Raw genomic sequence first — 27,617 nt, forward strand, 5'->3', positions numbered from 1 at the left:
GTGGGAGTGCGAGAGATAGCGAGGCCAACCAGAGAGAGGTCGTGGGAGGCGATGGAGAAACTGAAAGTGAATGAGCGAGAGAAACTCAGAACCACAGAGAAAATAGAAAGTGGTAGAGGGCAGACCGCCAGCCAGTCAGCTCGGATGCCTCTTCAGAAGGTAGCTTGGGAGTTCTGCGTGCGAATTTCAAGGGATTTCCCCTTCATAAGCAAAGAAAATGGAAGTAAACCAGACGGCAAGGCTGTGTTTGCGGGGAGAGAGAGGGGAGGTGCTGGTGTGGGAGGGGGGAGGTGCTGGTGTGGGAGGAGTGCTGCTAGGGGAGGAGGAGCCCTGGCCGTGAATGCGCGTGCATGTTTACGTGAACTGCAAGAAAACCGCGGGCTGAAAGCCCTTGGTTTGAAGAGCATTTTGCCGACTTGAATTCTCCCCATTTCCCATTCCTGCGGAATGGTAAAGGCGAGACCTAAAAACTATTCATATGAACCAGGCACAAGACAAACTTCAGAAGCGTGTTTCTTTTGCTTAATATGAATTGCATTAGTAGCTATCAGGCGCTCGGGTGGAATTAAGTGATTTGCCCAGAATCACAGGATTTTGAGGCGATGCCAAGACTCGAACACAGATCCCCAGCTCCTGAAGGGTAGCTCTGACCGCTGCCCTTCATCCTGTCCCTTTGTTGACATAGCAAAAAAAGTTGTAGCGGGTGCAAAAGACACCCTGGTTACAATCCATCCCAAATATATATTTGAACAAACACACAAATATATTCTTTCACGTCCCTTACACCCGCTACCGCGTCTTTGCTGGCACTGCTGTACTACTGTCTGTCTCCCCCCACCCCTTAACCTTCCCACAACACCGCTTGCCTTCCCACCCCCTCCCCCCAGATTGCTGTGTGTCATTCTTATGTCGTCCTTCCTGATATGGTATGTTGGAACTGTTGAAGCGACACTGGTGATGACTCTGTAAAGAAATAAATAATTTTTTTCCCCCAGATGCAAACATGACGGGCTTTATTTGCAGAGCAGGTATTTATTTCAGAAGCTTATTGTTATGGACAACGATCAGAACGATTTGCATGACCTAATTCTGAAATGTACAACATGCCCATCAGATTACCTGCTCTGCGAGTGTATAAAATATTTGGCAAAAACAGACAAGTGTCTAGCCAATCATGTCGGGGGCACAGCAAAGATTTACAATTTAAAGTTTCTTTCTGCACACATCTGCTAGCATTAGGCACGTTAGTTTCAAATCACAATCAGAACATGACAGAGCAATAATTAATTGTAATTGTTTGTTTCTTTGCTTTGGAAGGTCTGAATTTAGTGATCCAATAGGGAATTTTCTCAAACGTTGTGTTCTGCTGTTGCAGTCTTTGCAGGCTCCAGTACTGTTGATGTCTTTCTTATGTTTCTTAGCACCCAGGATAATGTGCTGCATAGCTAACAAGCATTTACAATGCAATGGTTTCGCCTTTGGAAAAGTTAGAGCTATTGGCATTGTAAATGACAACATTTGTATTTATGTGTTCGTTTTGAACACAGATAAATAAATGGCATTGTCATTTACATTGTCATTAGCTTAATCTCTGCAGTCACTCTGCAGTCCCTAGCACTCCATAGCACTCCCTAGTCACTCTGCACTCCCTAGCACTCTGCACTCCCTAGCACTCTGCACTCCCTAGCACTCCCTAGTCACTCTGCACTCCCTGTCACTCTGCACTCCCTAGTCACTCTGCACTCCCTCGCACTCCCTAGCACTCTGCACTCCCTTGCACTCTGCACTCCTTTGCACTCTGCACTCCCTAGCACTCCTTAGCAGTCCCTAGTCACTCTGCACTCCCTAGCACTCCCAAGCCTGGGTGCACCTGTGCGGGTTGTGTATGTGAGAGAGAGTACCATTTTACACAATCCACACAATACAGTAATTAACAGTGCTTGACCCAGTTCCTGTAAAAAGGAAGAGTTGGGGACAAAACTGCACCTGTTAATTAGATTGTCACATAGACTCACTGGAACAAAGAAGGTGGGCCAGACCGCTAGAGCGAACACTGGAGAGGCTCACCTTTTAAGTTAGGGTGAGATGAGCTCAGGTAGCTATGTCATGAAGGGGCGGGCAGAGGCTCACAGGGAAGCTCTCTCCAAAGACATCTTGAAGTCTCCGTCTTGGTTTGCCCCAGAATTCTGTGCAGGAGGGTGTGGACAAGGGTGGAGGGATGATATGGCACCCTTGGATTGGCCAGGGGTGCCTGGATCCTAAAGCATTCCATGATGGCAGCTATAAGGAGGGTGACTGCAGTGATTTCAGAGTGATATAAACCTTTATAACAGTAAATAATAGTATTTGTTTTTAGTTTATGATATTGCCTTTTACTGACCACATGGGAACAAATGTTTTTCGTTTATCAGAGAGCTGTCTTACATGTCGCCTAGTGTGATATACTCTATAGAAAAGAAGTGTAGATGTATGTGCAGATAACTCCACATTTGGACTTATGTTCATTTAGGCAGCTGCAGGCTATTTCAAACTTTTTGCCACTTCAAAAGCGTTCACACATAATACTGAGACACACAGATGGGACTCAACAGAAGCAGAGAACGCTATACTTGAAGTTCAGTGCAAGTACCCAAGCGAAAAACTGACAATTGCATTAGGTAAAAGATAAATATACTCCACTAGGGTAAGTCAAAGTTAGATTGACAAAGTCTCCAGTAAGTCACAGAAAGAGCAGGTCGAAGCCAGAGGTTGAACGGGGTGGACTCAAAGACCACTCATTATGTATATTGTTAGCAATAGTTTAGTTTCATTCCTGCACTGTCAAACCCTCAAACGTGAAACTGCACTGCCGTAAACGAATGGGACGGATAGGAATTTTTTACTGAGAGACTGCTGCACAGTGCAACTTTGCTAGTTAACAATGTTCCTATTGTGCAATCAGCTAATCGTGATCCTATATTTTTGGTTGCACTCTGGAAACGGGACTTTAGATCTTTTGAACGGCTTTATCTTATTTTCTATTGTTTTGGATTACCAGAGAAGCGCTCTTAGGCATTTAAGCTGAAAGAAAATGACCAACCGGGGATCACGTGGAGGGGTATTCACATGTGGTCTTATTAAGGAGGGTGAGTATACAGATCAATCTGGGAGTCCCAGCATTGTGTAGCTTTGGAAGATGGCGAGCCCTTTGTGTGCAAGGCACTTGGTAACGTTGTTTTTCCCCTTCCCTCCTCGAGAATCCTGGCCAGCTGCAGCTTTTTGCCTCACCTCAGAAGATCTCAAGAGAAGCGACATTGATCTGGCTGTCTGTGTACATACCTTTAAAACTAGCAGTTGTAGACTCGCAAACATGGATAAGACTTTAATGATCTCGGGCGGGGACTGGATAAACAAGCAGAGGTCAAAACAAGGTCGAGAACCTGCCTTGTTGACAGGAAACATTAAAATGAAGAAAAACAAGGAAAGGCACGGACAGCGGAAGGGGGGCAGGAAAGGCACGGACAGTGGGGGGGAGGAAAGGCACGGACAGCGGGGGGGGGGCGGGAAAGGCACAGACAGCGGGGGCGGGAAAGGCACGGACAGCGGGAGGGGGGACGGGAAAGGCACGGACAGTGGGAGGGGGGCAGGAAAGGCACGGACAGCGGGAGGGGGTCGGGAAAGGCACGGACAGCGAGAGGGGGGGCGGGAAAAGCACGGACACGGGAGGGGGGTGCGGGAACGGGCACACGGACAGCGGAAGGGGGGGGCGGCGGGAACGGACAACACTCACCTGGACCTGGACTTGGTAAGTCAAAGTTAGATTGGCAAAGTCTCCAGTAAGTCACGGAAAGAGCAGGTCGAAGCCAGAGGTTGAATCGGTTGTACTCAAAGACCACTCACTATGTATATTGTTAGCAATAGTTTAGTTTCATTCCTGCACTGTCAAACCCTCAAACGTGAAACTGCACTGCCGTAAACTAATGGGACGGATAGGAATGTTTTACTGAGAGACTGCTGCACAGTGCAACTTTGCTAGTTAACGATGTTCCTATTGTGCAATCAGCTAATCGTAATCCTATATTTTTGGTTGCGCTCTGGAAACAGGACTTTAGATCTTTTGAACAGCTTTATCTTATTTTCTATTGTTTTGGATTACCAGAGAAGCGCTCTTAGGCATTTAAGCGGAAAGAAAATGACCAACTTGGGATCACGTGGAGGGGTATTCACATGTCGTCTTATTAAGGAGGGTGAGTATACAGATCAATCTGGGAGTCCCAGCATTGTGTAGCTTCGGAAGATGGCGAACCCTTTGTGTGCAAGGCACTTGGTAACGTCGTTTTTCCCCTTCCCTCCTCGAGAATCCAGGCCAGCTGCAGCTTTTTACCTCACCTCAGAAGATCTCAAGAGAAGCGACATTGATCTGGCTGTCTGTGCACATACCTTTAAAATGAGCAGTTGTAGACTCGCAAACATGGATAAGACTTTAATGATCTCGGGCGGGGACTGGATAAACATGTTGACAGGAAACATTAAAATGAAGAAAAACAAGGAAAGGCACGGACAGCGGGAGGGGGGGCGGGAAAGGCACGGACAGCGGGAGGGGGCGGGAAAGGCAAGGACAGCGGGAGGGGGGGAAGACCCGGACAGCGGGAGGGAGGGCAGGAAAGGCACGGACCATGGGACGGGGGGCGGCACAAACATAATAATGTCCTGACCTGTACAAACAAGCTACTGCCCGGCCGCCATCTTAAGAGAAACGACGAAAACAAACCTTGACGACCAAAAAAATAAACCCCTCACCGACGCACTGACGTGACAAAAGGGGCCGGATGAGAAAAATTCTCAGGAACGCCCACGAGTCGCCTCGCAGAATGACGGATGCCTCTGTTTTCCAATGGCTAGCCTCCATTTATGGAGCTAGCCAATCGGAAACAGAGGCGGGACAAACATCCATACTGCAAAACAAAAGATTTCGCCTCCGCGAAACTCTGCTTGCGCAGCTTTCGAAAGGCGAAACCTAAAAACGTATAAGGTCCCAAAGCGAGACCATTGAGAATAGGCACTGCTTGCTCTTAAAAGTATTTTTTACATTCTCAAATGGAAAGGGGTCCTCAGAGGACCCCTGTCTTCTTTGCAAATGGGATACCACCAGTTTGAAACTGGTGGTAAAGTATTACTGTTTTGCGACTGGAATTCAATCACAAAACAGTTACCCATACTATACTGATTTGGTATTTGGAAGGGATTCCCTAACATGCCCAATTCCAATATCGAATTGCACATGCAAAACCCGATTGGTAACAGGTTATCGAATCACATGTTGCATTTTGCACATTCAAAGAGCAATCTTCTGGTTACAAATCACCCGATTCTGCGAATTGGGCCGTTTGCGACCAGAAAAATGCTTTGTACATTTCACCTTAGATACCTTTTGGTTTTGAGATATACGTGAAGGGCACCAGGCAGTGATAATCAAAGAGTAGGACCTGATCAATGTCAGTGAGCTGATAGGCAGAGATGCCAAAATACTGAAAGTAGCTCAAAACACACCATGTTCCCTAAGTTACAGGGAGATGGCAGACACTCAAAATATGTTGATGGTCACGATTTACAAAGTAGTTTCATTCTTTCTAAGTACATCTGAGAGTCTGTAACTAACCTGGCAATACAGCACAGAGAGTTTGGGGTAAAGTGAGGAGGATGATTGTCAGAAGATTTTGTGAGGGCCGCTGCTTCCTCAAATAATTTATTAAAATTTGAATTTAATTGACCCATAGTCCAATCTCAAAGACTGGCAGAACTACCATCAGTGCAGCATTTTCACAGTGTCATTCCAGCTGCAGAACTCTACATAAACCCGGGCCATAGCAGGGAGGTACAATCTTGAACTTTTTAATCTCACTCTCCACGCGTATCTGCCTCTTCTAGCTAGTAATTTATGTGCTGAATGTCTGCTAAGTTGCCAAACGGCTAAAAACAATTATACTGTGCTAAAAATATATGTTCCAAAACCACTTGCTTTGGCAAAGCCTAAGGTCACCCAGGTCAACAATCTGCTTGAGTCTATGTGAATGTAAAATAGTGGATACTGGCAAAACCAGCATGGAAAATGAGGCACAAATAATCCCAACTCCAAAGTAGATCATTCACCATGTAATGATGGTCAAAGCCCAAAGGGAAGAGGTTATGTCTGCCCAATGCAGATTTTCCTTCCTGTGACAAACCAAGGAAGGGGGTGTTTAAAAAAAGGAAACGATCCAGCTTATGTTCTCTGATCGTTATATAGGTTATGTTTATTATGAAATCTCCTTCAGAATCCTTCCAATTGAAATCCTTGTGGCAATAATTCCCCCAAAATCTCTCAATTGAGAGACTCCAACTTCCTCCCATTGTTCTCATTCACCCAATGCATTTTGCCACTCAGATTTCCAACTTTTTTCACTTCAAAAGTTATACATACAAAATAGCTTCCTTTGTGTATGCTTCTATTCATATCATCGCCTCTTCTAGAGAATATGTTTTGTAAAATGCGCAAGAGTATATGGTTTTCTGCACGATTCATTTCATCGACCTATTGTAATTGGGAAATGAGAATAGAGAACAGATTGTATAATTAAGATTGCCACATCATATAATGGGATTAAGACGTGTTCATGCTTATTCTGGAGTACAGACTAAGTAAGGAGTAAGTGAGTAAGTAGTATGTTTAACAGTGAACCTACAGGAGCACCTGGGGGGCGCTAGAGGGCTTACTGCAGAATGGCCGCACTGTCGTGAGGCTCCTGCTGCCCGGAGCTATTATCCGTCTAGGGATCCTGATTACCATCGATGCGCCCTGATCTGACCCTATAGATCTACTTGGATATCGACTGACCACCCACGGTCCAACTCCTGGGCCGATCGGAGGTTGCTGGCCGAAGTTACGAGGATTTCAAGTTTCCCCGACTTGCGCTCTGGAGGTCTGGTGCCCCTCGGCCCGGCGTCATCATTCATGCCAGCCCGTGGCTCTGCACGTGGGGTGTAGGCCCTGCTCTGCCCCTCTCCACCGGGCCTGCTCGCTGGCTGGGCAGGCGGGTTGCTACTTCTTTGCTATCGGACTGGTCTCTTGGCTCCTACATCTGCCTGCCCGGATCCCATTGCTCACGGAGGCATAGCGGATCTCCTTCTGGCTACCTGGAGTTCGCTTCTCGGGCCTGGGTGCGGGGACGGCCATTTTTTGTCGTCGTTGGGAGTGGCGGGCGCGCTGGCCTGCTCGTGCCCCCACGAACTCGGCTGCTGTCCGTGCCCTGTGACCGGCCTACATCCTACTTCTTACTTGCCCCGGTCCCCTGCTGTGCTACTAGCACACCATCATGGGGAAGCCGGACACTAAGCAATCCAAGTTGTCCTTTGACTCTGGAGGAGCTAGGAGGGGTACGTGGTTGCTCCAAGATGCTGGGACTTCGAGGTCTCCCCCCCCGCCTGTCGCTGATAATGTGCCGCAGCCACCACCACCGGACTTTACCCAGATGATGCAGGAGATGAGGCAGGGGTTTGCCACGATAGTGGACAAGGTGGACAAGATATCGTCGCGCATGGATGCGGTCGTCCAGAAGCTGGACGTGCATGAGGAGCGCCTGACAACGGCGGAACAGCGCATTTCGGACCACGACGACACGGCGGCCACCCATACCACCCACCTGGCGAGAATGGACAATATATTGCGTGTTATTGCCGCTAAGAATGAGGAGTTGGAGGCGAGGAGTAGGCGCAATAACGTTCGCATTGTAGGTGTGCCGGAGTCCACAAATGTGGGCAAAATGGAACTTTATGTCGAGAGACTACTGGTGGGCGCCATTGGGGCGGAAGCATTCTCGTCCCAGTTCATCGTTGAGAGAGCGCATCGGTCACTGGGACCTCGGCCGGCCTCTGGGGCCGCACTGCGCCCCATCATCGCGCGCCTTTTGAACTACCGTGACCGGGACGCAGCCCTCCGAGCTGCCCGCACTAATCGGGCCCTCTCCTTCGATGGGGTGTCTTTCACCATGTACCCCGACTTCACGCCGATGGTGCAGGACCAGCGTCGTAAGTTTCTGGGGGTGAAAAAGAAACTTCGGGAACTACAAGTGGACTACGCCTTGCTTTACCCTGCCAAACTTAGAGTGACGCACCAGGCTAAGCAACATTTTTTCACCAACCCACAGCATGCTGAGGATTTTGCAAAGCGCCTCCAGCGCGAACGAGCGGCTGCAGATCGGGGAGGCGATCGAGACCCTGAGGATGAACATTCGGCGGCTGAGGAGGAGGTCGCCTGATTGGGATGACTTTGGTCTTTGTTTCTGTTTTACTGGTGATGGTACACTCTGGACGTCTGTCTTTTACGATGACTTCTACTGACTTTCTTGTCCGCTTTAGTGGCCTAAGTGATATCCGCTTTTATCTTTTGTTGGTGCGTGGGTCGTGTCATGTCTGAGGTGAGAGTGTACGTATTGATTTTTGGGGTCGGTGTGGAACCGCAGGATGGTGCTATCTGGTGTCGCGCTCTGGGCAACGCGCTGCGCCTGGGGCCGTTTGAGACCTGCTGGCTCAGACACTGGCGTGGTGTGAGGGAGTGGTATCGTGCACCTCTAGAAGGTTCCCCGAAGGGTGTGCCCCACTTTTATCTTTGATTTGGAATCTAGTCCTTTGTTGGTTGACTGGTTGTGTGTTGGGGAACGGGGGGGTGGGGGTACGCATGGCCTGATAGTTGGGGTGGCATCAGGTGGGTGGGAGGGGTGGGGAGGAGGCTGACTGCACTTGCTCGCCCGGGCTTCGGGGATCAGTGGTTGGATGGCTGCTATTGGATGGCTGCACAGGCGCGGCTCCGTGCCTGCTACCTAGGCTGGCCCATTTATCATCTCGGCGGAGTTGATCCTGGGGCCCTTGCCGCCGTCCGCCTTGAGCCCGGAAGAGATGGCCGCCATCTTTGGCAGCCGCGTGGCGGAGAATGCTTTGCACGAGGAACACGTGTGCTAAGCGCGGGCCGCTTGGGCTGGATTGGCTGCGTGCTGCGCGTAGTGGTTGCTGAGTGCTTGTTGCATGGATGCTTCAGTTGGGGGGGGGTGTTGTGGTTCTGGGTGTTGGGGTTGGAGATGGCTTGGATGTGTGTGTAGTGTATGCGGGTGGACGACTGCTCCCTAGGGATTGGTCCTGTCGCTGGCTGTTGCTGGGAGTTGGATGGTCCGTATTTGCTTACTGGGTCCTGTGGGGCCCGGAAACTGGCTAATGTCGACTGCTCTTCTAGATCAGATATCGATTGTGTCATGGACTGTACGGGGACTTAATGATGCCAGGAAATGTCGCAGTGTGATCCAGTATCTGGACAGGCATGCTATTCATGTTGCCCTCCTCCAGGAGACGCATCTGCGACCCGCCCCTTCCCCCAGCTTTGGTGGGAGGTGGGCTGTGGCCAGGGTGTTTGCTTCCTATTCTTCTTATGCTCGGGGGGTTGTCATTCTTGTTAAAAAGTCGCTCGCATTTCAAGAACTGAGTTCTATGGGGGACTCTGAGGGGCGCTATGTGCTATTGTGGGGGCGGCTTGGGCAGAACACTGTACTGTTTGTTAATTGCTATGCTCCTAATGTCGATACGCCAACCTTTTTCGTTACATTGTGGGGTCATGTGCTTGCTGTTGATGCCACTTACATTGTGTGGGGGGGGGATTTCAATCTTGCACTTCATGCCCAGTCGGATAGATCGGAAGGGAGCCCTCAGTATAATGTGCAAGCTAGGGACGTACTGCGTGGGATTGTGGAGGAGGCTGGGTTGATCGACAGCTGGAGGTACACCTACCCTGCCGTTAAGGAGGGTACTCATTACACTACACATGCTCGTTCATGGGCGAGACTGGACTATGTGTTTTTGTCTAGAGGGTTGGTGGCTGGCCTGCGTGAGGCTACACATCTGGCTCGTACGTATTCTGATCACTGTCCGGTGAAGGCTGTTCTATCCGTACCTGGGCTGCGTAGGCCGCGCCCGCCTTGGCGCCTTTTTCCGACTGCGTTGCTTGACCCGGTGTTCAAGGAGGAGCTTGGCCAGGAGGTGGAGCCGTTCTTTCCTAGAAACAAGGGCTCTGTTGAAAGCGTCGAGGTTATATGGGAGGCGTTCAAGGTTACGATCCGGGGAGTCACTATTTCTAAAAGTTGTGGCATCCTCAAGCTCATCGTTCGGACCCTCGAGGGCTTGGAAGCTGACTTGCGAGATTTAGAACGCAGGATGCAGGTTGACTCGGATCCCGATCTTCTGGTCCAGTTCCGTACTAAACTCTCCGAATATGAAGAGGAGGCTGCTAGAGAGGCTAGATATCGGGGAAAGTACTGGACAGCGAGGCGCTACTGTGAGGGGGAGCGGCTCGGTAAGGTCCTCGCTGCCCTTACTAGGCATCCGAGGCATGGGTCAGACGTGTTGGAGCTGGTGTCGCCGGATGGCACTCGCTGTCGGGACACTGCGGAGATTCAGCGTACTTTTGTTGACCATTACGCACACCTGTACACGACACAGCAGACTGGTGAGACGCGGTTTGGCGGATTTCTTGATGAGCTGGCGCTCTGCTGGCTATCGGATGATCATCGAGCGTTCTTAGGTAGACCCCTGGAGGTGGAGGAGGTCAGGAATGCCATCATGTCGTTGAATAATGGAAAGGCCGCCGGGCTGGATGGCCTTCCTGCTGAATTTTATAAGTGTTATGTGGACACCATGGCCCCTGTTCTCCGCGAGGTGTTTGAGGAGTCCCTGGAGGAGGGGCGTCTGCCGTGCTCCATGCGGGAGGTCGCCATTATGTCACTGCTCAAGCAGGGGAAGGATCCGGTGGATGTGGGCTCCTATAGGCCCCTTTCATTGCTCAACTGCGATGTCAAAATTCTTGCGAAGGTCTTGGTAGTGAGACTTGCCGAGCTCATGCCCGTTATTGTACTACCTGATCAGTCGGGGTTTGTGCCCGGCCGTGCTACCTCCCACAATCTTCGCACATTGTTTTCGCTTGTGTCGACCATTGCTCCTGATGTCCCGGTTGCCGCTATCTTTCTGGATGCCACTAAGGCGTTTGACTCAGTTGAGTGGGGCTATCTTATTGATGTTCTTTGTCGGATGGGCTTCCCCCGGATCTTCATCTCATGGGTCAAGCTCTTATATACTGATCCGATGGCGAAGGTGGTGGTGAATGGAGTGCTGTCCCCCTCGTTCCCTCTCACAAGGGGGACCCGACAGGGATGCTCCCTCTCGCCCCTCTTGTTTGCCATTGCCATTGAGCCGCTGGCCTGCAGGATTCGTCAGCTTCACCAGCAGAGCGCTTTTAATTGTCTTCAGCGGCAGGTCGGTATTTCTTTATACGCTGACGATGTTACACTTTATGTTAAAGACCCTGAGAACAACCTTAATTCGCTCCTGCGAGAGTTGGTTGCTTTTGGGGGTGTCTCCGGTGTCCATATTAACTGGCGGAAGTCCCAACTTTTCCCCCTCACTGCTGCTGTAGCTAGGTTTCCCCTTGATTACCCTCTGGAATGGTGTGATTCGGAGCTGCGATACCTTGGCATTGTCGTGTCCTTGGATAGAGAAGAGACGGTTCGGCTTAATTATGGAGTGGCTATTAGTAAACTTGCAGATGATGTCACCAGATGGATGTCCCTGCCTCTCTCCATGGCCGGCAGGGCGTCACTTATCAAGATGGTGGTTCTGCCTCGCTTTCTGTACCTTTTTCAAAACCTTCCGTACCATCCTGGTGCTTATTTTTTTCGCAGACTTTGTTCTGAGCTCATACGATTGTTCTGGGGAGGCAAGCAGCCGCGGGTGGCTTGGGCTACCCTTACATTACTCAACTCTGATGGCGGTTTCGATGTCCCTGACTTTGAGCTTTATTATCTTAGCGCTCAGATGCATTACGCTTACCACTGGATGCGCCCCACGCCGTTTATGCCCCAAATTGCTGCTGAACATTGGGTTGCCCACCCACTCCCGCTTGAGGGGATGGTACTGGGCAAGGTGTCGGATGAGGAAACGCCTCGCACGACGGTGACGTGCACGGTGGATGCTTGGAAACGGGTGGCTCAAGTGCTGGGCGTCTCCTTTCTTTATTCGCCGGCCCTGCCTCTGTCTTATCACCCTGATTTGTCTCTGCTGCTAGAAACGGGGTTTCAACGAATGTGTAGGCGGCTCGGTATCCTTTCGTGGGGTGACTTGTTTCATGACGGTACCTTCCGTACGCAGGCTCATTTCTTCGGAGTGGCTGCCTGCTCCCCTTTAGAGCTGTTCTACTTTGTCCGCTTGCGGCAGGGCATGCGTGCCTTGTTACCAGATTTCCCTTCGGAGCCGGAGGTTACCCTCCCCCTCCACGTGCTGTTGGTATCAGATGGGCGACACCTGGTGTCGAAATTATACGGTGCTATTCGCAGACAGCGATCGGTTCCGGCCAATCGGGTGCGCGAGCAGTGGGTCGCTGAATTGGGAGCCCCTATTACCGACGAGCAATGGAAGTACTGCTGTGGACTCACCGCCAATGTTTCTTCCAGTTGTCGGCTTAAAATTATCCATTACAAATTTGTTCAGAGGTACTATTACACCCCGGCGAGGAAACTTCGGTTTCATTTAGCGGAGGATGACAGATGTGCTAGGTGTCGTGCAGAAGGCGCTGACTTTCTGCACTTGGCTTGGAATTGTGCGGGGGTGCTGGAATATTGGACTCAGGTCCACGAAGCCCTGCAGATTATGGCGGAGGAAGGGGTGGCATTGGACCCCTTGGTGATGTTCCTGGGTTATTCTAAGGACGTGCCTGCCTCTCACCGTAGATTTGTTGACGTGGCCTTGCTGTTGGCTAAACGAAGGGTTGCTTGTTGCTGGGGTCGTGGCAGGGTACCGCGATTCCAGGATTGGTTGACTGACCTCATATACTGTCAGGACCAATATAATATCTACTCTGAATTGATGCCTGTCAGGTGCAGACCGAAGGACTTTTGGAGTCCGCTCCAGGTGTATCTCCTAACTAGAGCTGTGCAGGATTCTGATTCTGAACATGAGGACCGCGTTGGGGTTGGCTGATGGTAGCATGGTGGGCTGGATTTTCATTTTACACCTGTTGATCCTCGAGTGTCGGGGGAGAGGCTGGGCTGCTTCCTCTTACTGCGAGATTCTGGGAGCTGTGCCTCCTCCTATGGCAAGTGGATGGGTGGGGATTGAGGTCATACCCATGTCAGGATTTTCTGTTATTTGGTTTATTTTATTTTTCCCTCCTGGCCCTTCTATCTGATTCTCCTTTGTTCTATTCTCCGAGCGCTCATAGAGGATGACCATTATGTATTGTATTACTAGCTTGTCTGTGCAAACTGGATCATTGCTTTCTTATATGCATAGTACATTTCGATGTGGTTATATGTATGTACTGATATGTTCCCCTGTACTTGATTCATCACATTTTTTCGAATCTGACATACCACTGTGATGGCCATATGCGAGTGTATGTATTGTGTATGCACTTCCTTTGTCCTTGATTGTCTCCAAATAAAGGTTTAAAAAAAAAAAAAAACCTACAGGAGCACCTCATAATAATTTTGGAATAATTATTTTTCTATGTTGGCCTATGTCGGTAAATCCATGATTCCTAAATAACATATTGTCTGGGGTGAATCTTAGTCCTTTCGCCCACGCACTATAGCTGATGACAGAGTAATAAGCACAAATGAAAAAAATGGCTGCAAATCTACATTTTACAGCATGACATTCTATGGCTGTTGGATATCCAATATAGTTGATAAATAAGACTCTTAGGAATATTGTTGTTGTTCTAATCCAATCACAGGAAGTATAGATAGAGCAGAGAGAGCTCAGGTGTTTAGTGTCATCAAGAGCAGTATATATGGAAAGAGTAGAACAGGCTGCTTTTTTTCCTGCTGCTGACCTGAAGATTGTATCATATGAGCTCTTGAGTACATTTTGGTAAAGTGGTTAGCACAAACCGGATACCACATTGCCCTGCATTAGTGTTTTAAAAGCAGTGAGAGTTCCTTTATTTAAACTTAATATCTATATAACAGACAAAATAATTTTTGGGGCAATACTCTGATAAAAGGCTCATATTTTAACCACGTCTATCAAAACAGGAAAATTATAATTCATCTACAATTTGTAGTGGAAAGAAGTATGTCAAAATGTCGTAGTACAAAAGGTACAGATGTAGTCAAGATGTAGATTCCAAGATGGTGCTTTATTAAGTTCCAGTTACAATTCAATTAGATGATAAATAAGATGGTAAGTCTCCCTGCTGCTCCGCCTGCATCCATCAACTGAATGTACACATAACCAAGCAACCAAGCATTCCATGACCTCATCACACATTCCAGCACTCATCCTGGTTGAGCAGCAGGGAAGATGAAAGTGAAAGAAAGGAGAGGCGGAGAGGCGGTAATAAAGTCACCACAGAAACCCACCTCTCTATATAGGCACCACAATGGGATACACTGTGCAGAGAGGTCTAAGAGACTCTTATTGGTTTACAGAGGCAAAAGTAGATAATACTTACGCTCTGTTTTATGGTAGTGCGGGCAAGCAGTTAGGCTTATCAGAGGATAGTGCTAAGCATCTGTTGTACACACCAAGGCAATAAATGATGCACCCACTTAATGAGTGAAGTCAAGACCAAATTAGAAAAATAATACTTATTTTTATATAAATATTAAACCAAGATCTTCGGGTACAAGGTAAATATTTTTCACAATGACTAAAATCACAGTAAATGCAATAGATACAGTTGTGCCCAATTATGCACAATACATTTCCTATGGAAGGAAAAAGGTAATTGTAAAAAGCAGTGCAGTACAGTTATTTTTGTGGTTACCCTTTTGGAAATCGCAAGGGTCAGGGCCAAAGTCCAAAGTGCCAATGAGAAGTTCTCAGGAGCTTTCCGGATCTCTTGGGGAACAAGGAACAAAGGGACTTTGTAGCTGGCCCTCTACAAAGGAAAGGGGCCTCCTGTTAAAGCAAAGCAAGGGGGGATTTGCAGGCAAGCACTAGAGCTCTCACAGGAGAATAGTTGTCGTAAGGGCTCTGGGGCCTCGGGACCACAGTTGGTTTGAAGATGCCCCTACAGGGAAGGCTGGGTGTAGTGAAGATGTGCGGCTGGCCAAAGGTGTGGTCAGAGGCTGGCACTTTTGAGGGATGATTCTGGTGCTGCTGGGCTACTACTCAGGTGGCTCTCCAGAGTCCTGATGTCCCTCGTTCTGTGCTGGCTCTCTGTAGAGTTGGAGTCTGCCTGCACTCAGCTTTTTAGTTTTTTTGCAGGAGGTACATAGTCCGGAACCCGGGTATTCGGGCCTCAAGACCTGGTGCAGAGGCCGAACTGACCCTCCAGAGCAGGTGTACCTCTCGCTAGTACTCAGAGACGTTGGTCGGGCTGGGAAGTTAGACAATGCTGGACCAGACTTTGCTGTATTTAGTGCCTGCGGCTGCAGAGAGATTGTACCTCTATCTCAAGTGAGTTCTTTAGTGATTTGCGCAGTGCTGATGACCTTCCGGGGATTGTGGAGGCCACACAGTGGAGGATGGCGATTGTCGAATTCTATGGTGGCAGCAAGGACTTTGCCCTCAAAGTCCACCACGAGGACTAAAGTTCTCAGTCCAACAGCATTTCTTTGTTCATCTTTTTCTTGTGTTTGTGGAATCTAAGTTCAGGATCTGGGGATGCCACCTAAATACTAAATTTAGGGGCGTTTACAAGGGAGTGACTGGTAGTGGCCAATGGGCGTCTTATCTGGGATGTCTACACCCTCTATTATAACCACCGCCTGTAGGAGGGGGACGTAGCCCTAGCCCTGATTTTAGAATTCCCACCATCTTCAAGATGGTGAGCACTGAAAAATGTGCTTCACCTTGCCTCTAGTACCTGAGGGCTGTGAGTTGGCAGAGGGGGCACACCTCCTATTCTTTCTAAGTTTTCACGGCTATCTCCCCACCAAACTGGGCAGAGGAAAGGAGGGGGGAGGACTGTCATTCTATCAGGAGAGGCTGGGCTCACATTTCAAAGGCAGCAAGGCCTTTGAAGCTTCCCGCCACAGATGGCTCTTCCTGACTGGGGAAGGTGTGAACACCTCCGCCAAGAACCAGCTTTGTTCTCGACCTCTGAGCATGCTGGTGTTCACCCTATGAGGTCAGAACTATGTCTGATGGTGGCAGGGTCCTCTGTGTGTAATTTGTAAGAAATCTGACACTGGAGTCAGTGCAGGTTTATTAAGACAAGATGTTTGGTACCAAACATCACATAATACAGAGAAGCCATCATGGAGCTGGGGGAACTCTTAATTACGAGTGTTTAGCCCATGTACTCTCTAAGGCTTCCCAGTTCATTTACAATATCCAAGAATCAACAAGGATATTCCAGGGGCATATCTGCTCATGCAGATATGTCCTCACAGGAGATATAGGGCACCCTGCCTGGTTGTCTTACCTATATCCCATGCAGTGTCTTTGGGAATGGCACACAGGGATGGGGAACATCACTTACAACGCATTTATTACAACGCGCTACCATTACATCGCAACCATTACAACGCAAACCATTACAACGCATTGCGCTGGGGGGCGCTCTAGGATAGGGAATATATTTAATTTACTATCCAACACCTTCCCTACTATCCACGGGGACTGGAGTTGGAATAGTAAATTAAATAATTCACTATCCAGCGCCTAAAAGCACTATGCGTTGTAGTGGTATGCGATGTAAAAATTGCGTTGTAACAGCAGGTGTTGTAATAGCCTGCGTTGTAGTGACACCAATCCCACAGGGATATGTGCCATGTTGACTGTTCAGTTTTGTGTGCACCAAGGCATTTTGTCTGTGATGGCAGTATGTATGTATGTATGTATGTATGTATAGGCATTTATATAGCGCACTACTTACCCGTAGGGTCCCAAGGCGCTTCGACCGCTGCAAAACCCTTCCTGGCTTCCCTGAGAGATGGTCCCTTAATGGGTATCTCCAGGGTGACACCAGGCATCCCCGGCGGTCTGGTGGGGCCGTTAGTGAAGATGAGGCAAGCTAATGCCCAGCAGCATTGCCTTGGCAAGGGGACCCTAGGGTGCCGAATTAGTGCGGCTACCCTTGGGGTCCCTCTTCAGTGCCAATGACCTAGATATTAGGGGCAACATTTACTAGGGACTTACAAGGGGTACTAAAGTTCTGCCAATTGGGAAACAACCAGTACAGTTTAGGGAAAGAGTTCCTAGCACAGGGGACCTGCTTGGCAGGGACCCTGTGCACTTCCAGTCGAAATTACATTCTTTCCCAGGCAAAACGTGGGGGCTAAACGTCCAAAAGAGGCACTTTCCCACAGTGACTATTTCAATAAAATAGTAAAGATGCACCATTTTAACAAATATGCATTATTTAACCTTGGTATGTCACATGACCGTAAAACGAGTGAAATCCTGTAGGAGCCTTTGTATGAAATAAAATCAGTCTCGGTAAGACATTTGCATCCACACTTAGAAACATGATGGGTACCTTACCAGGTCATTTTTGATAATTTTGAGTTTTAAGAATAACATCCATAGTGCAATGTAAACGTTTAGAAAAAATAATATAGGTATATGACATATCCTTAAAGTCGGGCTAATTACTAACAGGTTCCTGTAGCAAGCATGTTTGGATGCTTTTGGTTCTTAAAAACAAAAAACTGCAGGAAACAATAGATAAATAGTAAAGAAAGGGTCAATCCTTCAACAAGAGAAAAGATTATTAGGTTTGACATACATGATTTGCAAGCAATTTATTATTTTTGTCTCTGTGAAGATTCTTTTGCATTTAATTTACCGGATGTATATTTTAGCTAGTATTGTAATTAGAAGACTTGTTTTAATTCATGTTTGCTTTTGTGTGTATGTGTTGTATTTTATGAACAAAAAGAAGGGTAATTATTAAAAAAATAAAAAAAATTGAATATATTTAAATGTGCACTACAAAGACTGGTGTAAAGCGCTCTTTTGTTTGTTAAATTAGAAATAACATTGCTAATTAATAACATTAACAGTGTGGTACTGTCATTTTACAGAAAGTTTAAACAAAATAATGTTCAGGCCACAGTATACCTAGTGGCTTGATGATTGAATATTTTGATGTTATTTCACTGCAAAGGCTTGTTTTCAGTCGTCATCTATTATTTTAGGGAATGCTCTGTCTGTTGATAATGTGGGTCTGTAAATCAGAGGCTCGGCATTTTGAATAGAATTCAGTATATTTTCATTACTAGCAATTTGATCTCTCCATTAATTGGCTGAAAGGCTTTGGAACTACCCACCACCTTAAGAGATAATGTGCAGCAAGGCATGCCCTGTATTAATTAGACTTCCTCTTTTCTGCAGCTCACGACGAGTACCGTATGGCGGCAGTGGCTGGCCCCTTCTTCGGCTCGGACATGGACGACTGTGGGTACAACATTCCACAGACAGACGAGTCCACACTAATGACCATCGCCTACATCATGGCAGCTATCTGTGCACTTTTCATGCTGCCTCTATGCCTAATGGTGTTCCAGTGGCGTTGCTGTCGTTGTCTACGCCGTGGCGGTGATGACTTTGCTGATGACATCTCCCTGCTCAAGTGAATACTGCCCCTCCTATCCTGACAGCCACCAGAATGCTGCTCGGAAAGACGGACTCATGCAGCTGGGGGTGGCATTGGTACCCAGACCGATGGGGGTTATGAACTAGGGAAGGGATAGATCCTAGGAGAGACGTGACTATGGAACACCATACTTTGCCAGTGGGGCTCATCCAATTACTGTCATGAAACCATGGGGTAGTAAGAGTCTTTCACCTCACTCCGTGAATGTGTGCTCCCTGTCCTGAATCTATGCAGTGGCTATGTGCGTCAATGGAAGTCTTACTTTAAACACGAGGAGTTCGATGTGTGACTGAGTGTGTTGTGTTGTGTTCCTAAGCATAGGCACATCAGTGAAAAATACCACAGTGTGAGTATGAAAGGTTTTATCTGTTGCAGAGTAACAACCTTTGTACTCCTGATAGTCCAAGTATTGGTGGCTTGGATTGGTCATTCCATTAGTATGAAGGCATGTGTGTGTTGAAATGGTATCAGTGTGAAGGTGGATGTAATATTGAGCGAGTCTGTGAGAATGAATGTAATTTTCTGCAGGAGTCTCTCTGAGTTGGTGGATTACAGTTGTGCCCGACAAGATACCCTGAGTGTGCCTCCTATATGTGGCCGCCAGTACCCTCAGAGTGCACAAGCTGCACGTTTCCTCCAATTCTTGTGCAGCCATTATTACTTCCCGCAAAACACAAATACTACGTTCATCTGTATCAAAGGCAACTTCTGAACCAACAGATTACCCATAAATGCTCATCCTGTTAAATATTAAAATTGTTCAAAATGACTACCCCTCCAAACAACCCTTCCCCCTAAGATAACCTTCAACAGTTCAGCTTGTGCGCCATCCCATTCAGCCTCTGGTGCTGATGAGTGTGAATATTTCTACCCCTTCACGTAGATGATGTAACTGATGGTGGCTGTTCAATAGCTTGACAGTCTTTGGTGTGGATGGTGGTGTTCTATCCGCACCTAGTGCTGCAGATGGCAACAGATCAATGTAATTACAATATCTGTAGCGGGGGATTCAAATTGAATTCACAACAGGCCTCCAACCTCTTGTGTAGCTGATAGAAATTATTAGAAGTCATGAATTGCATTGGTATTGATACTGAAGATTTACTGTCATGTCCGCCTCTGGTGTGTTTTATGCATATGGTTTCATTTTGCGGTCTTTGGTGTTGATTGGGAAGGTTTGGATGACTTGGTTGACATCATAGGTCATGTGGTCAATGCAGGAAGTTTAACGTTCTGGTCTCTGGTGTAGCTAATGCAGAAAGTTTGGTCTTGTGTCAGTATCCCGCGTGGATGATGGTGAAAGTTATTTGTCATTTTCTCTGTTGTGGTTGATGCAAAGGATTTTGACATTAGGCTTCTGGTGCGATTGATGCAGAACGTTTTGTACCACGATCTATGCTAGTGTTAAAGTCGATCGTTTGACTTCATGGTCTTTGTTGTGCTCGATGCAAACATTTGGAAGTCAGGTCTAGTCTGATTGACGAAGATTTGATATCACATTGATCTCTGACATGGGTAATGCAGAGTATTCAATGTTGTTTCAATTTCTCTTGTGTGTTGTACATATGATTTCCAACATTGCCACCCTGGTCTCTGTGATGATGACTCTGCATTGGGGCCACTGGTGTGGTGGATGCAGAAGGTTTGACATCCCATTCATCTCTGGTGTTCTTCAGACTGGTCTCTAGGATAGTGGACTTGAGCCATGCTCACACTAAGTTCTTGCAGCATCACATAAGAGCACAGGAAAATGTTTGGAGAATTCGGAAGTAGAAACGTGATTTGGCTAATTCTGGTGGACCTTGGAGGAAATGCACACTCTCTTTCAAGCAAACCATGAGTCATTACAAGTGGCAGATGAATCTGGCCCAGACAGTAAACCCAGTGGGAGGCGTGTCCAACTTTACTTTTGGCCATAAATCTTTGCCCACTCAGATCTGGTTCCGAACTGTGTGACAATAACTACATTTTGCCAAAAATTCCAAGAGGTGGAAACTTTCATGGTGCACCCCTAGAAGCCGCACAAAAACACTTGGTTTTCCTGCATCATCCACCCCCCCTCTATTTTCCTTAGAACCTGGTATGAAGCCGCCTTCTTGCTCCTAACCCTAATGTTTATGCTGAGAACACAGTTTTTGAAAGGGACCTGTTCTAGCAAGCTGCATGGCACAAAGCACACTATTTAATAATGCAATGCAGAGCATTGTTATTTCTGAATGCATTTTGTGGAAGCACCTTTTAAGATGGACGAGGTGCCTCATGTGTTTTCAAGCATTCTTTTAAATAATGCTCTTGTATATGCAGTACTCTGTCCCCAGAGCCACCCCGTTAAACCGTTAATTTGTGTAATGTCCTAAAAAGAAGTGCCCCGCTTGCAGTTAGTCTCAAGGCCACTGGACTGAGCACCACTCTATAGTTACAAGCAATTTTCACAGGGACTGCGGCCTTTTCTATGAAGTAAGATTGTCTCAGGAAGAATATGGTGTCCATGGATCAAACCTTTCAGAACAGACTCTTCTGCAACACTCCAAAGAGGACCATCCATTTAGCCAAGAAGCAACACAATCAAATCGGGACATCTGAAACTAGGCTTTTTTACAGCATCGCAGAAGGCGCATCAGAACCATATGTTGCCTCAACTGGCCAAGGGCATTGTTGTGAAAAAAACCACTAGAAAGGAATGAGTGTCAAGCCCGGAGCCCCCAGACCTTACCAGCTTCATCAGGGTGTATCAGAAGCCATAACTGCCCCCACCTCCAGTTGGCAGGGGTATTGTCCTCTAGACCTCTCGGACTTGAGTCGCCCCGGTCTTTCCACAGGAAGAAGCCTCAGGTACAGCCTTGGAGAAAACATCTCCCCAAAACCCCTCATTCATCAGCTCCAGGTTACTCCCTTAAGCATGGTACAAGATGTAAAGTAATCTGGCACTTTAGCGAATTTTCTTTACCATTCCTTTGTTATGTTTTATTAGCTTAACTTAATTCACTTTTTATGTTAATGTTCACGGAGTCAGTTGTATATATTGCTGTAGTATGTAACTTCGACATATCTAGACCACTAATGCACCGGGAAGTTTAGGGCAAGAGTTGTCATTTGCTGTTTTTTTTATTTATTATTTAATAGCATCCCCTTCTGCCACTTGGCTACTGTTTTGTACAGTTATCGGTTTGTGTTCTGTGGAAGAAAGTTAATGTGGCACTATTCTAGATGGCATGGCCAACAACGCAAAAGTCTCCCTTTTTTATGGTGTGGGTAAATGCTTTTTGGTATTGCGTTTCTAGAAGTTGGCGAGCAATTTTCTGGAGACTCGGATTACAATACATAATTCATACATTTTTTTGTTGAATGCTTGGCGTCACCACCTGCAGTTTGGAACTTAACTGACAAAAGAGTCTGTTCGCATTCCCAGTGGTGCTGCCCCAAGAAGGCAGAGGAATCCTACATGGCTTAGGCCGCCTTGGAGAGCGGCAGCCAATCACAAGAGCCGGTGGTGTCTTTATGTAAAATTGTCAGCCATCATTACCTTACCTCACCGTTAGAGCACCTCTATCTATTATATCCTATGCAGACATCTAAAGCGCATGCCTATTCGGAGGCATCCCAGTGCTAGATGAAGTCGGAAGGCACCAGAGCAACAGCACTTGCTCTTCCAAGTAAGACATTACGGCCATGGCCAGTGCCGTCATCACTCAAGGGGTGAACTCTGCTGCCATATCCTACAATAGCTTCCCATGAAAAATAGTGGGGACAAGACCAGTAATGTCTTCTTTGGGAAGTTGAACTGTGGTGGCATGATCAGCATTGCTTTGGCTGGTGATTTTCCCATTGTAGGATATTAAAATTTGCTCCCCCGTGTGGTGTCTTAACTGTGAAGGCTGCCATTCCAAGTGACTTCTTCACTGGAAATGTGGACAGGGTTGGCAATTCCAGTAGTGTTCTCATTGGGAAAGGAACATCATACGTACCCTTCAATGGAAAGGTGTACTGTCTGTTAGGCCCCTTCACTGGGCAAGTTATTCTTCGGCTATGTCATGAGATATTGTGCCTGTGAAGCTAAACATTGCAGCCCGTCCCAAGGATTTCCCCATTATGAAGGTACGTTGTTATACCAGGTCTACTGATATCTTCATCGAGAAGATGGTCAGTGATGTCTACCTCGTCTTTGAATAAGCCAAGAAGATGGACAGTGTGCCCCTGCTTTTAGATGTCCAGGAGCGTAATGGCAATGCCTTCATTTGGTGTGCCCACCCGAAAAAGTTCCTTGCTATCTACACTACCCCCGTTGCCTCTTTGAGAACTTTTCTTGCAGTTTCTTCTGATCTTAATTTCGATAAAGTTGCCCACTTGTATGAGGCTACACAAAGCACACATAATCCCCTATCGTAGCAGCCAAAACTGTTTGACATATTGCGAAGACATGGTCCAATGACAACAGCACTCTGCTGATGGTGCTACTATGGAGACGCGACCAAGGCTGAGCAACATCACCACCTGCCTCCTTATGTAGATGGCATATTTTTTCCGGAGCTAAGAATGACTGTTGGTGGAAATTGGTGAATTTATTGTGTGCATTTTGGAAGAGCAAAAACAGGTCACCTTTCGGAAGTCGGCGCATCTGGCACTGAAGACCACAAAGTGACCTGAATTTTCAGAGATGACAGGTAAGATGTTCTGTAAAACATCATACCGTATGTTGATCGGGCTGCTTATTGCATTTTATTGATATTTTACTCGAACAGGCGAGTCTAAAACTGGTCCCCGAAAGAACCAAACACTAGTATAACAATTTAAGTACGCACTACTCCACCCACAACTGGTTATTTTTAACGTCAGATAAGCCACTCCCTATTGCAACCCATATTGCCAGTCCTGTGCAGTGGTGAAAAGGCCTTTACAGAACCATGGATTATATTAATCAGCAGACCCCTTCCAGGTACAACTATCATTGGTAAGATGCAGCGTTAGGGCCAGAGCTGCCGACTTTTGAACTGGTGAACCAGGTTCAAATCTCAGAGTTGGCTCCACGTCCTGTGATTCTGAGCAAATCATTTAATCTCCCTGTACCTACATAAAATGAATGTGTCCTAGCGTAATGTAACTGGTGCTCTTGTAAAGCACTCTAATACTTTTGAATCGAGTTTACGCTATATACAACAGAAAAGGGCTTTCTGTTTTAGCTCTGTGACTGGGATACTAATGAGGCACAATGAAACACAGGACTCTGTGTACCAACAGCTGCTCTGGGACACCTTGTTCTAAACAGTTGGGAGGATGCTGCCGTACTATGCACCAGTACAATAGGACATATGGGAAGGGGACACTACAATAAGTCGATTCTTCCAATTAACTTACTTTCATGAACAGAAGACCAAATCGTCATAGTCCGTGAATCCAAAAGACATGTCTCTTTTTAAAATTTTCAGAATGCAAAACCATTTGAGGGAATTTGAATATTTTGCCCCAAAGAAGTGGTGAGCTATGTTGAGAAACTTGAGTTACTATCGTGATCAATGAACGGAAAAGGTTAGGGGCCTTATCTACAAGAAAATTAAGCAGTGCAGCGCCGCAAGCAATTTAGCTACGTCGTGCTGAATCATTTTCAAAGCACTGGGATGCGTCGTATTAACAAAAATACAACGCATCCCTGTGCTTTCCCCTATGCTGGCATACAATTGGCTGCCATGCGCCAGCACAGGCACCCTTCTGTCATTTTGCACGGGTGCCTGCACTGTGAGGATGATTGTTTTTGAGCAGAAAGGCATCCCTTCCCGCACAAAAAAAAATCATTAATGTAAAGTTCCTCTTCCTATGTGTGCTGCAGAATGCCGCATGCATAGAAAAAGGAAATAACGAGGAGGAATAACAGTATTTCTACTCCTTGCACAATTCCTACACTTCCCCTGGGGCCTGAGGCGTAGGATTCGGACGCATTTCCAGTTTTACAAAATGTTGTAAATCTGGGAATTCTTCAAGTTTCATGGATTTTGCATGGGAACACCAACAGCAACACCCAAGGAACGCCCCTTTTATGCAGAGTAATGCGTGAAAGGGGCCCATATTTACAAGGCCATGAAAAGTCACACAGGGTGACTTTACGTAGCCATATAAATATGGGCAGGCATACTGCAGTGCTAGTGTGTCAAAAAATGTTTGTTAGAAACAAGGGGACCCCATACAATAGAACCTGGGGTAACAAGATGCTTTGGAAGAACAATGGTTCGGGGTAGGCCTTAAAGGGTCCTTAGTAGAAAATAGAACAGAAAGCGAATAATTAATAAATCGCTTGGGAGCAGGAGTAGTAGGTACAAGTAGGAGTATTTTATTTTACTCTTTTCTCAAGGATATACATAAATAGTCATACTCTTTTTCAGGTGCTCAAGTGAATAGTGTGGTGCAGGAAGTGACATAAGTGATCAAAGTGAACGGACTGTCACACAACAACAACAAGGATAAAAACACAACAATTATATACAGATAGAACAAGTGAAATTCCTTGGGTAGGTCGACGGCGTTTCGATCTATTTTGCTTTAGATCATCATCAGGACAGATGAGCCTCCTGAAAACTTGCCTTTGCTTGTATAGGCAAAGAAGATTGTTTGGTGGTGCAGCTGTTTAACTGCCGTTGTTCTCAATGGGATCTTGCCTTTGCATGTATAGGCAAAGAAGATTGTTTGGGGGTGCAGCTGTATAACTGCCGTTGTTCTCAATGGGATATTGTATTAGACGGTCTTCTAATGATTGAAAACAAGTAGCGCTCAGTCACTGCTACTGGGACGAGGGTCCTACTTGAGTTAATGGATTTATGCAAAAAAATGGAGTTAGTTTGATGGGGTCCGTTTTAGCGCGTTCGTCACTATTGCTTTAAGGGCATCCAGTTGCCTGAAATGAATTCAAGCAGGGCTTCGGCAGGACAAGGGGGTCCAAGTACCGCTTCCGTGGCTTCTTGGACCCCCTTGTCCTGCCGAAGCCCTGCTTGAATTCATTTCAGGCAACTGGATGCCCTTAAAGCAATAGTGACGAACGCGCTAAAACGGACCCCATCAAACTAACTCCATTTTTTTGCATAAATCCATTAACTCAAGTAGGACCCTCGTCCCAGTAGCAGTGACTGAGCGCTACTTGTTTTCAATCATTAGAAGACCGTCTAATACAATATCCCATTGAGAACAACGGCAGTTATACAGCTGCACCCCCAAACAATCTTCTTTGCCTATACAAGCAAAGGCAAGATCCCATTGAGAACAACGGCAGTTAAACAGCTGCACCACCAAACAATCTTCTTTGCCTATACAAGCAAAGGCAAGTTTTCAGGAGGCTCATCTGTCCTGATGATGATCTAAAGCAAAATAGATCGAAACGCCGTCGACCTACCCAAGGAATTTCACTTGTTCTATCTGTATATAATTGTTGTGTTTTTATCCTTGTTGTTGTTGTGTGACAGTCCGTTCACTTTGATCACTTATGTCACTTCCTGCACCACACTATTCACTTGAGCACCTGAAAAAGAGTATGACTATTTATGTATATCCTTGAGAAAAGAGTAAAATAAAATACTCCTACTTGTACCTACTACTCCTGCTCCCAAGCGATTTATTAATTATTCGCTTTCTGTTCTATTTTCTACTAAGGACCCTTTAAGGCCTACCCCGAACCATTGTTCTTCCAAAGCAGCAGTGTGTCAAAAAAGTCACGCGCCGGCAGCATAATGAGCTTGTAAATGAGCCCCCAAGTCTTTTGAATTGACAAATTTGTATTTACTTTTTTAAGAAATGTATGAGCAAGTTATTTGGACGACTCGTCTATACTAATTGCAGTGCACCCTCATATAGATCCGGACCTTTGCAACCCGTCCTACAATCACAGACCCCGTTTCGTGGGCAATGTCCTCATTATAAGTGAACATTTGTGCTGGGCGATTTTCCCATATGAAACACGCTAACGTCCATCTAACCTGTGAGGGGCCAGCTTGCCTTTCTGAACACCACAAGTGGGATATTGTCGGTCGTAGCCAAACTGCAGAGAATAACCATGCCAAATAAAAAGACCTTTCAGGTGCAGGTAAACTTGCTTTTCTCCTACCCGGGCATACTTGGCCAGGGTCGAACAAAGGAACCAAAAGCAGCCCTGACAAAAATACTTCCAGCAGTCCCACTCCCTCTGTTTAGTCGCGCAATCTCTCTCTCTCTCTCTCTCTCTCTCTCTCTCTCTCTCTCTCTCTCTCTCTCTCTCTCTATCCATCCATCCAACCTCTATCCTCTCTCTCTGAAAGTTATCTCTCTACCGTTCCCCTTTCTACCTGTCTTAAAGCGCCTTCTTGCTTGCTCCAATTAATCTTAGGGAGCTGGAGAAAGTGAAGGGGCACAAGGACAGGCCCAAGGCTTTCAAAACCGGCCTCCAATCGCCCACGCCCACTGGGGAAAGGCTCGGTGAAATAAAAAACTATACTTGCCCCTTGGTGTGTGTAGGGCTTAGGGAGGTCGGTGTACAACAAAGCGCAGGAAGCCACAGTGAATGGCATGGGGTAGCTGGGTGGTAAAAGTAGGGAGGGAAAACAACATTTTTACTCCTAAACCTGGAGCTTTACCATTGTAAATGTTTCATTATTCCATTAACGTGAGGCGTATCTTTAAGAAATATGAATGTTAACATGATAAATTATTACAATAAAGTGATTAAAAGCGCCATGAGTTACTATGCTTCTTTTTTGTATTGTTTTTTTTAGTCAATGATGTATAAGCAGTACAACCTATGAATTTTATTTTAACATTAAGTGTCGCATTCTACAGCCCAGGTAATATAAGCATAAAAGTAAACAGATTCTAAGTGCAATATAGATGAGACAAACCGTTTTCACAAATGGAATTGAGTGAAAATAAACAGACATGTAATATGGTTTACAGGCTCTAGTTTGCTATTCCAAATGAATAGCATCTTAGGATGACATCAGTATTGGTTATAGTTGAACATCATTGGTGATGTGTGACAAACAATTGTTTATAGCACAACCCTTAAAAAGAA

At 46.6% G+C, this 27,617-nt stretch overlaps 1 protein-coding gene across 1 annotated transcript in view; it reads left to right on the forward strand.

Moving 5' to 3' along the window:
• BACE1 (beta-secretase 1) overlaps positions 1-27,281 on the forward strand; it is a 134,840-nt gene extending 107,559 nt beyond the window's left edge. The window contains exons 9-10 of the mRNA XM_086957032.1: positions 18,337-24,732; positions 26,271-27,281. Of these exons, the coding sequence (XP_086813158.1) occupies positions 18,337-18,578 (242 nt within the window). The 3' untranslated portion in view covers positions 18,579-24,732; positions 26,271-27,281. The remainder of the gene's footprint in view (positions 1-18,336; positions 24,733-26,270) is intronic.
• The last annotated feature ends 336 nt before the right edge of the window (positions 27,282-27,617 follow it).

This window comes from Lissotriton vulgaris, chromosome 2_1 (genome assembly GCF_964263255.1).
Source record: "Lissotriton vulgaris chromosome 2_1, aLisVul1.2, whole genome shotgun sequence".
NCBI lineage: Eukaryota > Metazoa > Chordata > Amphibia > Caudata > Salamandridae > Lissotriton > Lissotriton vulgaris.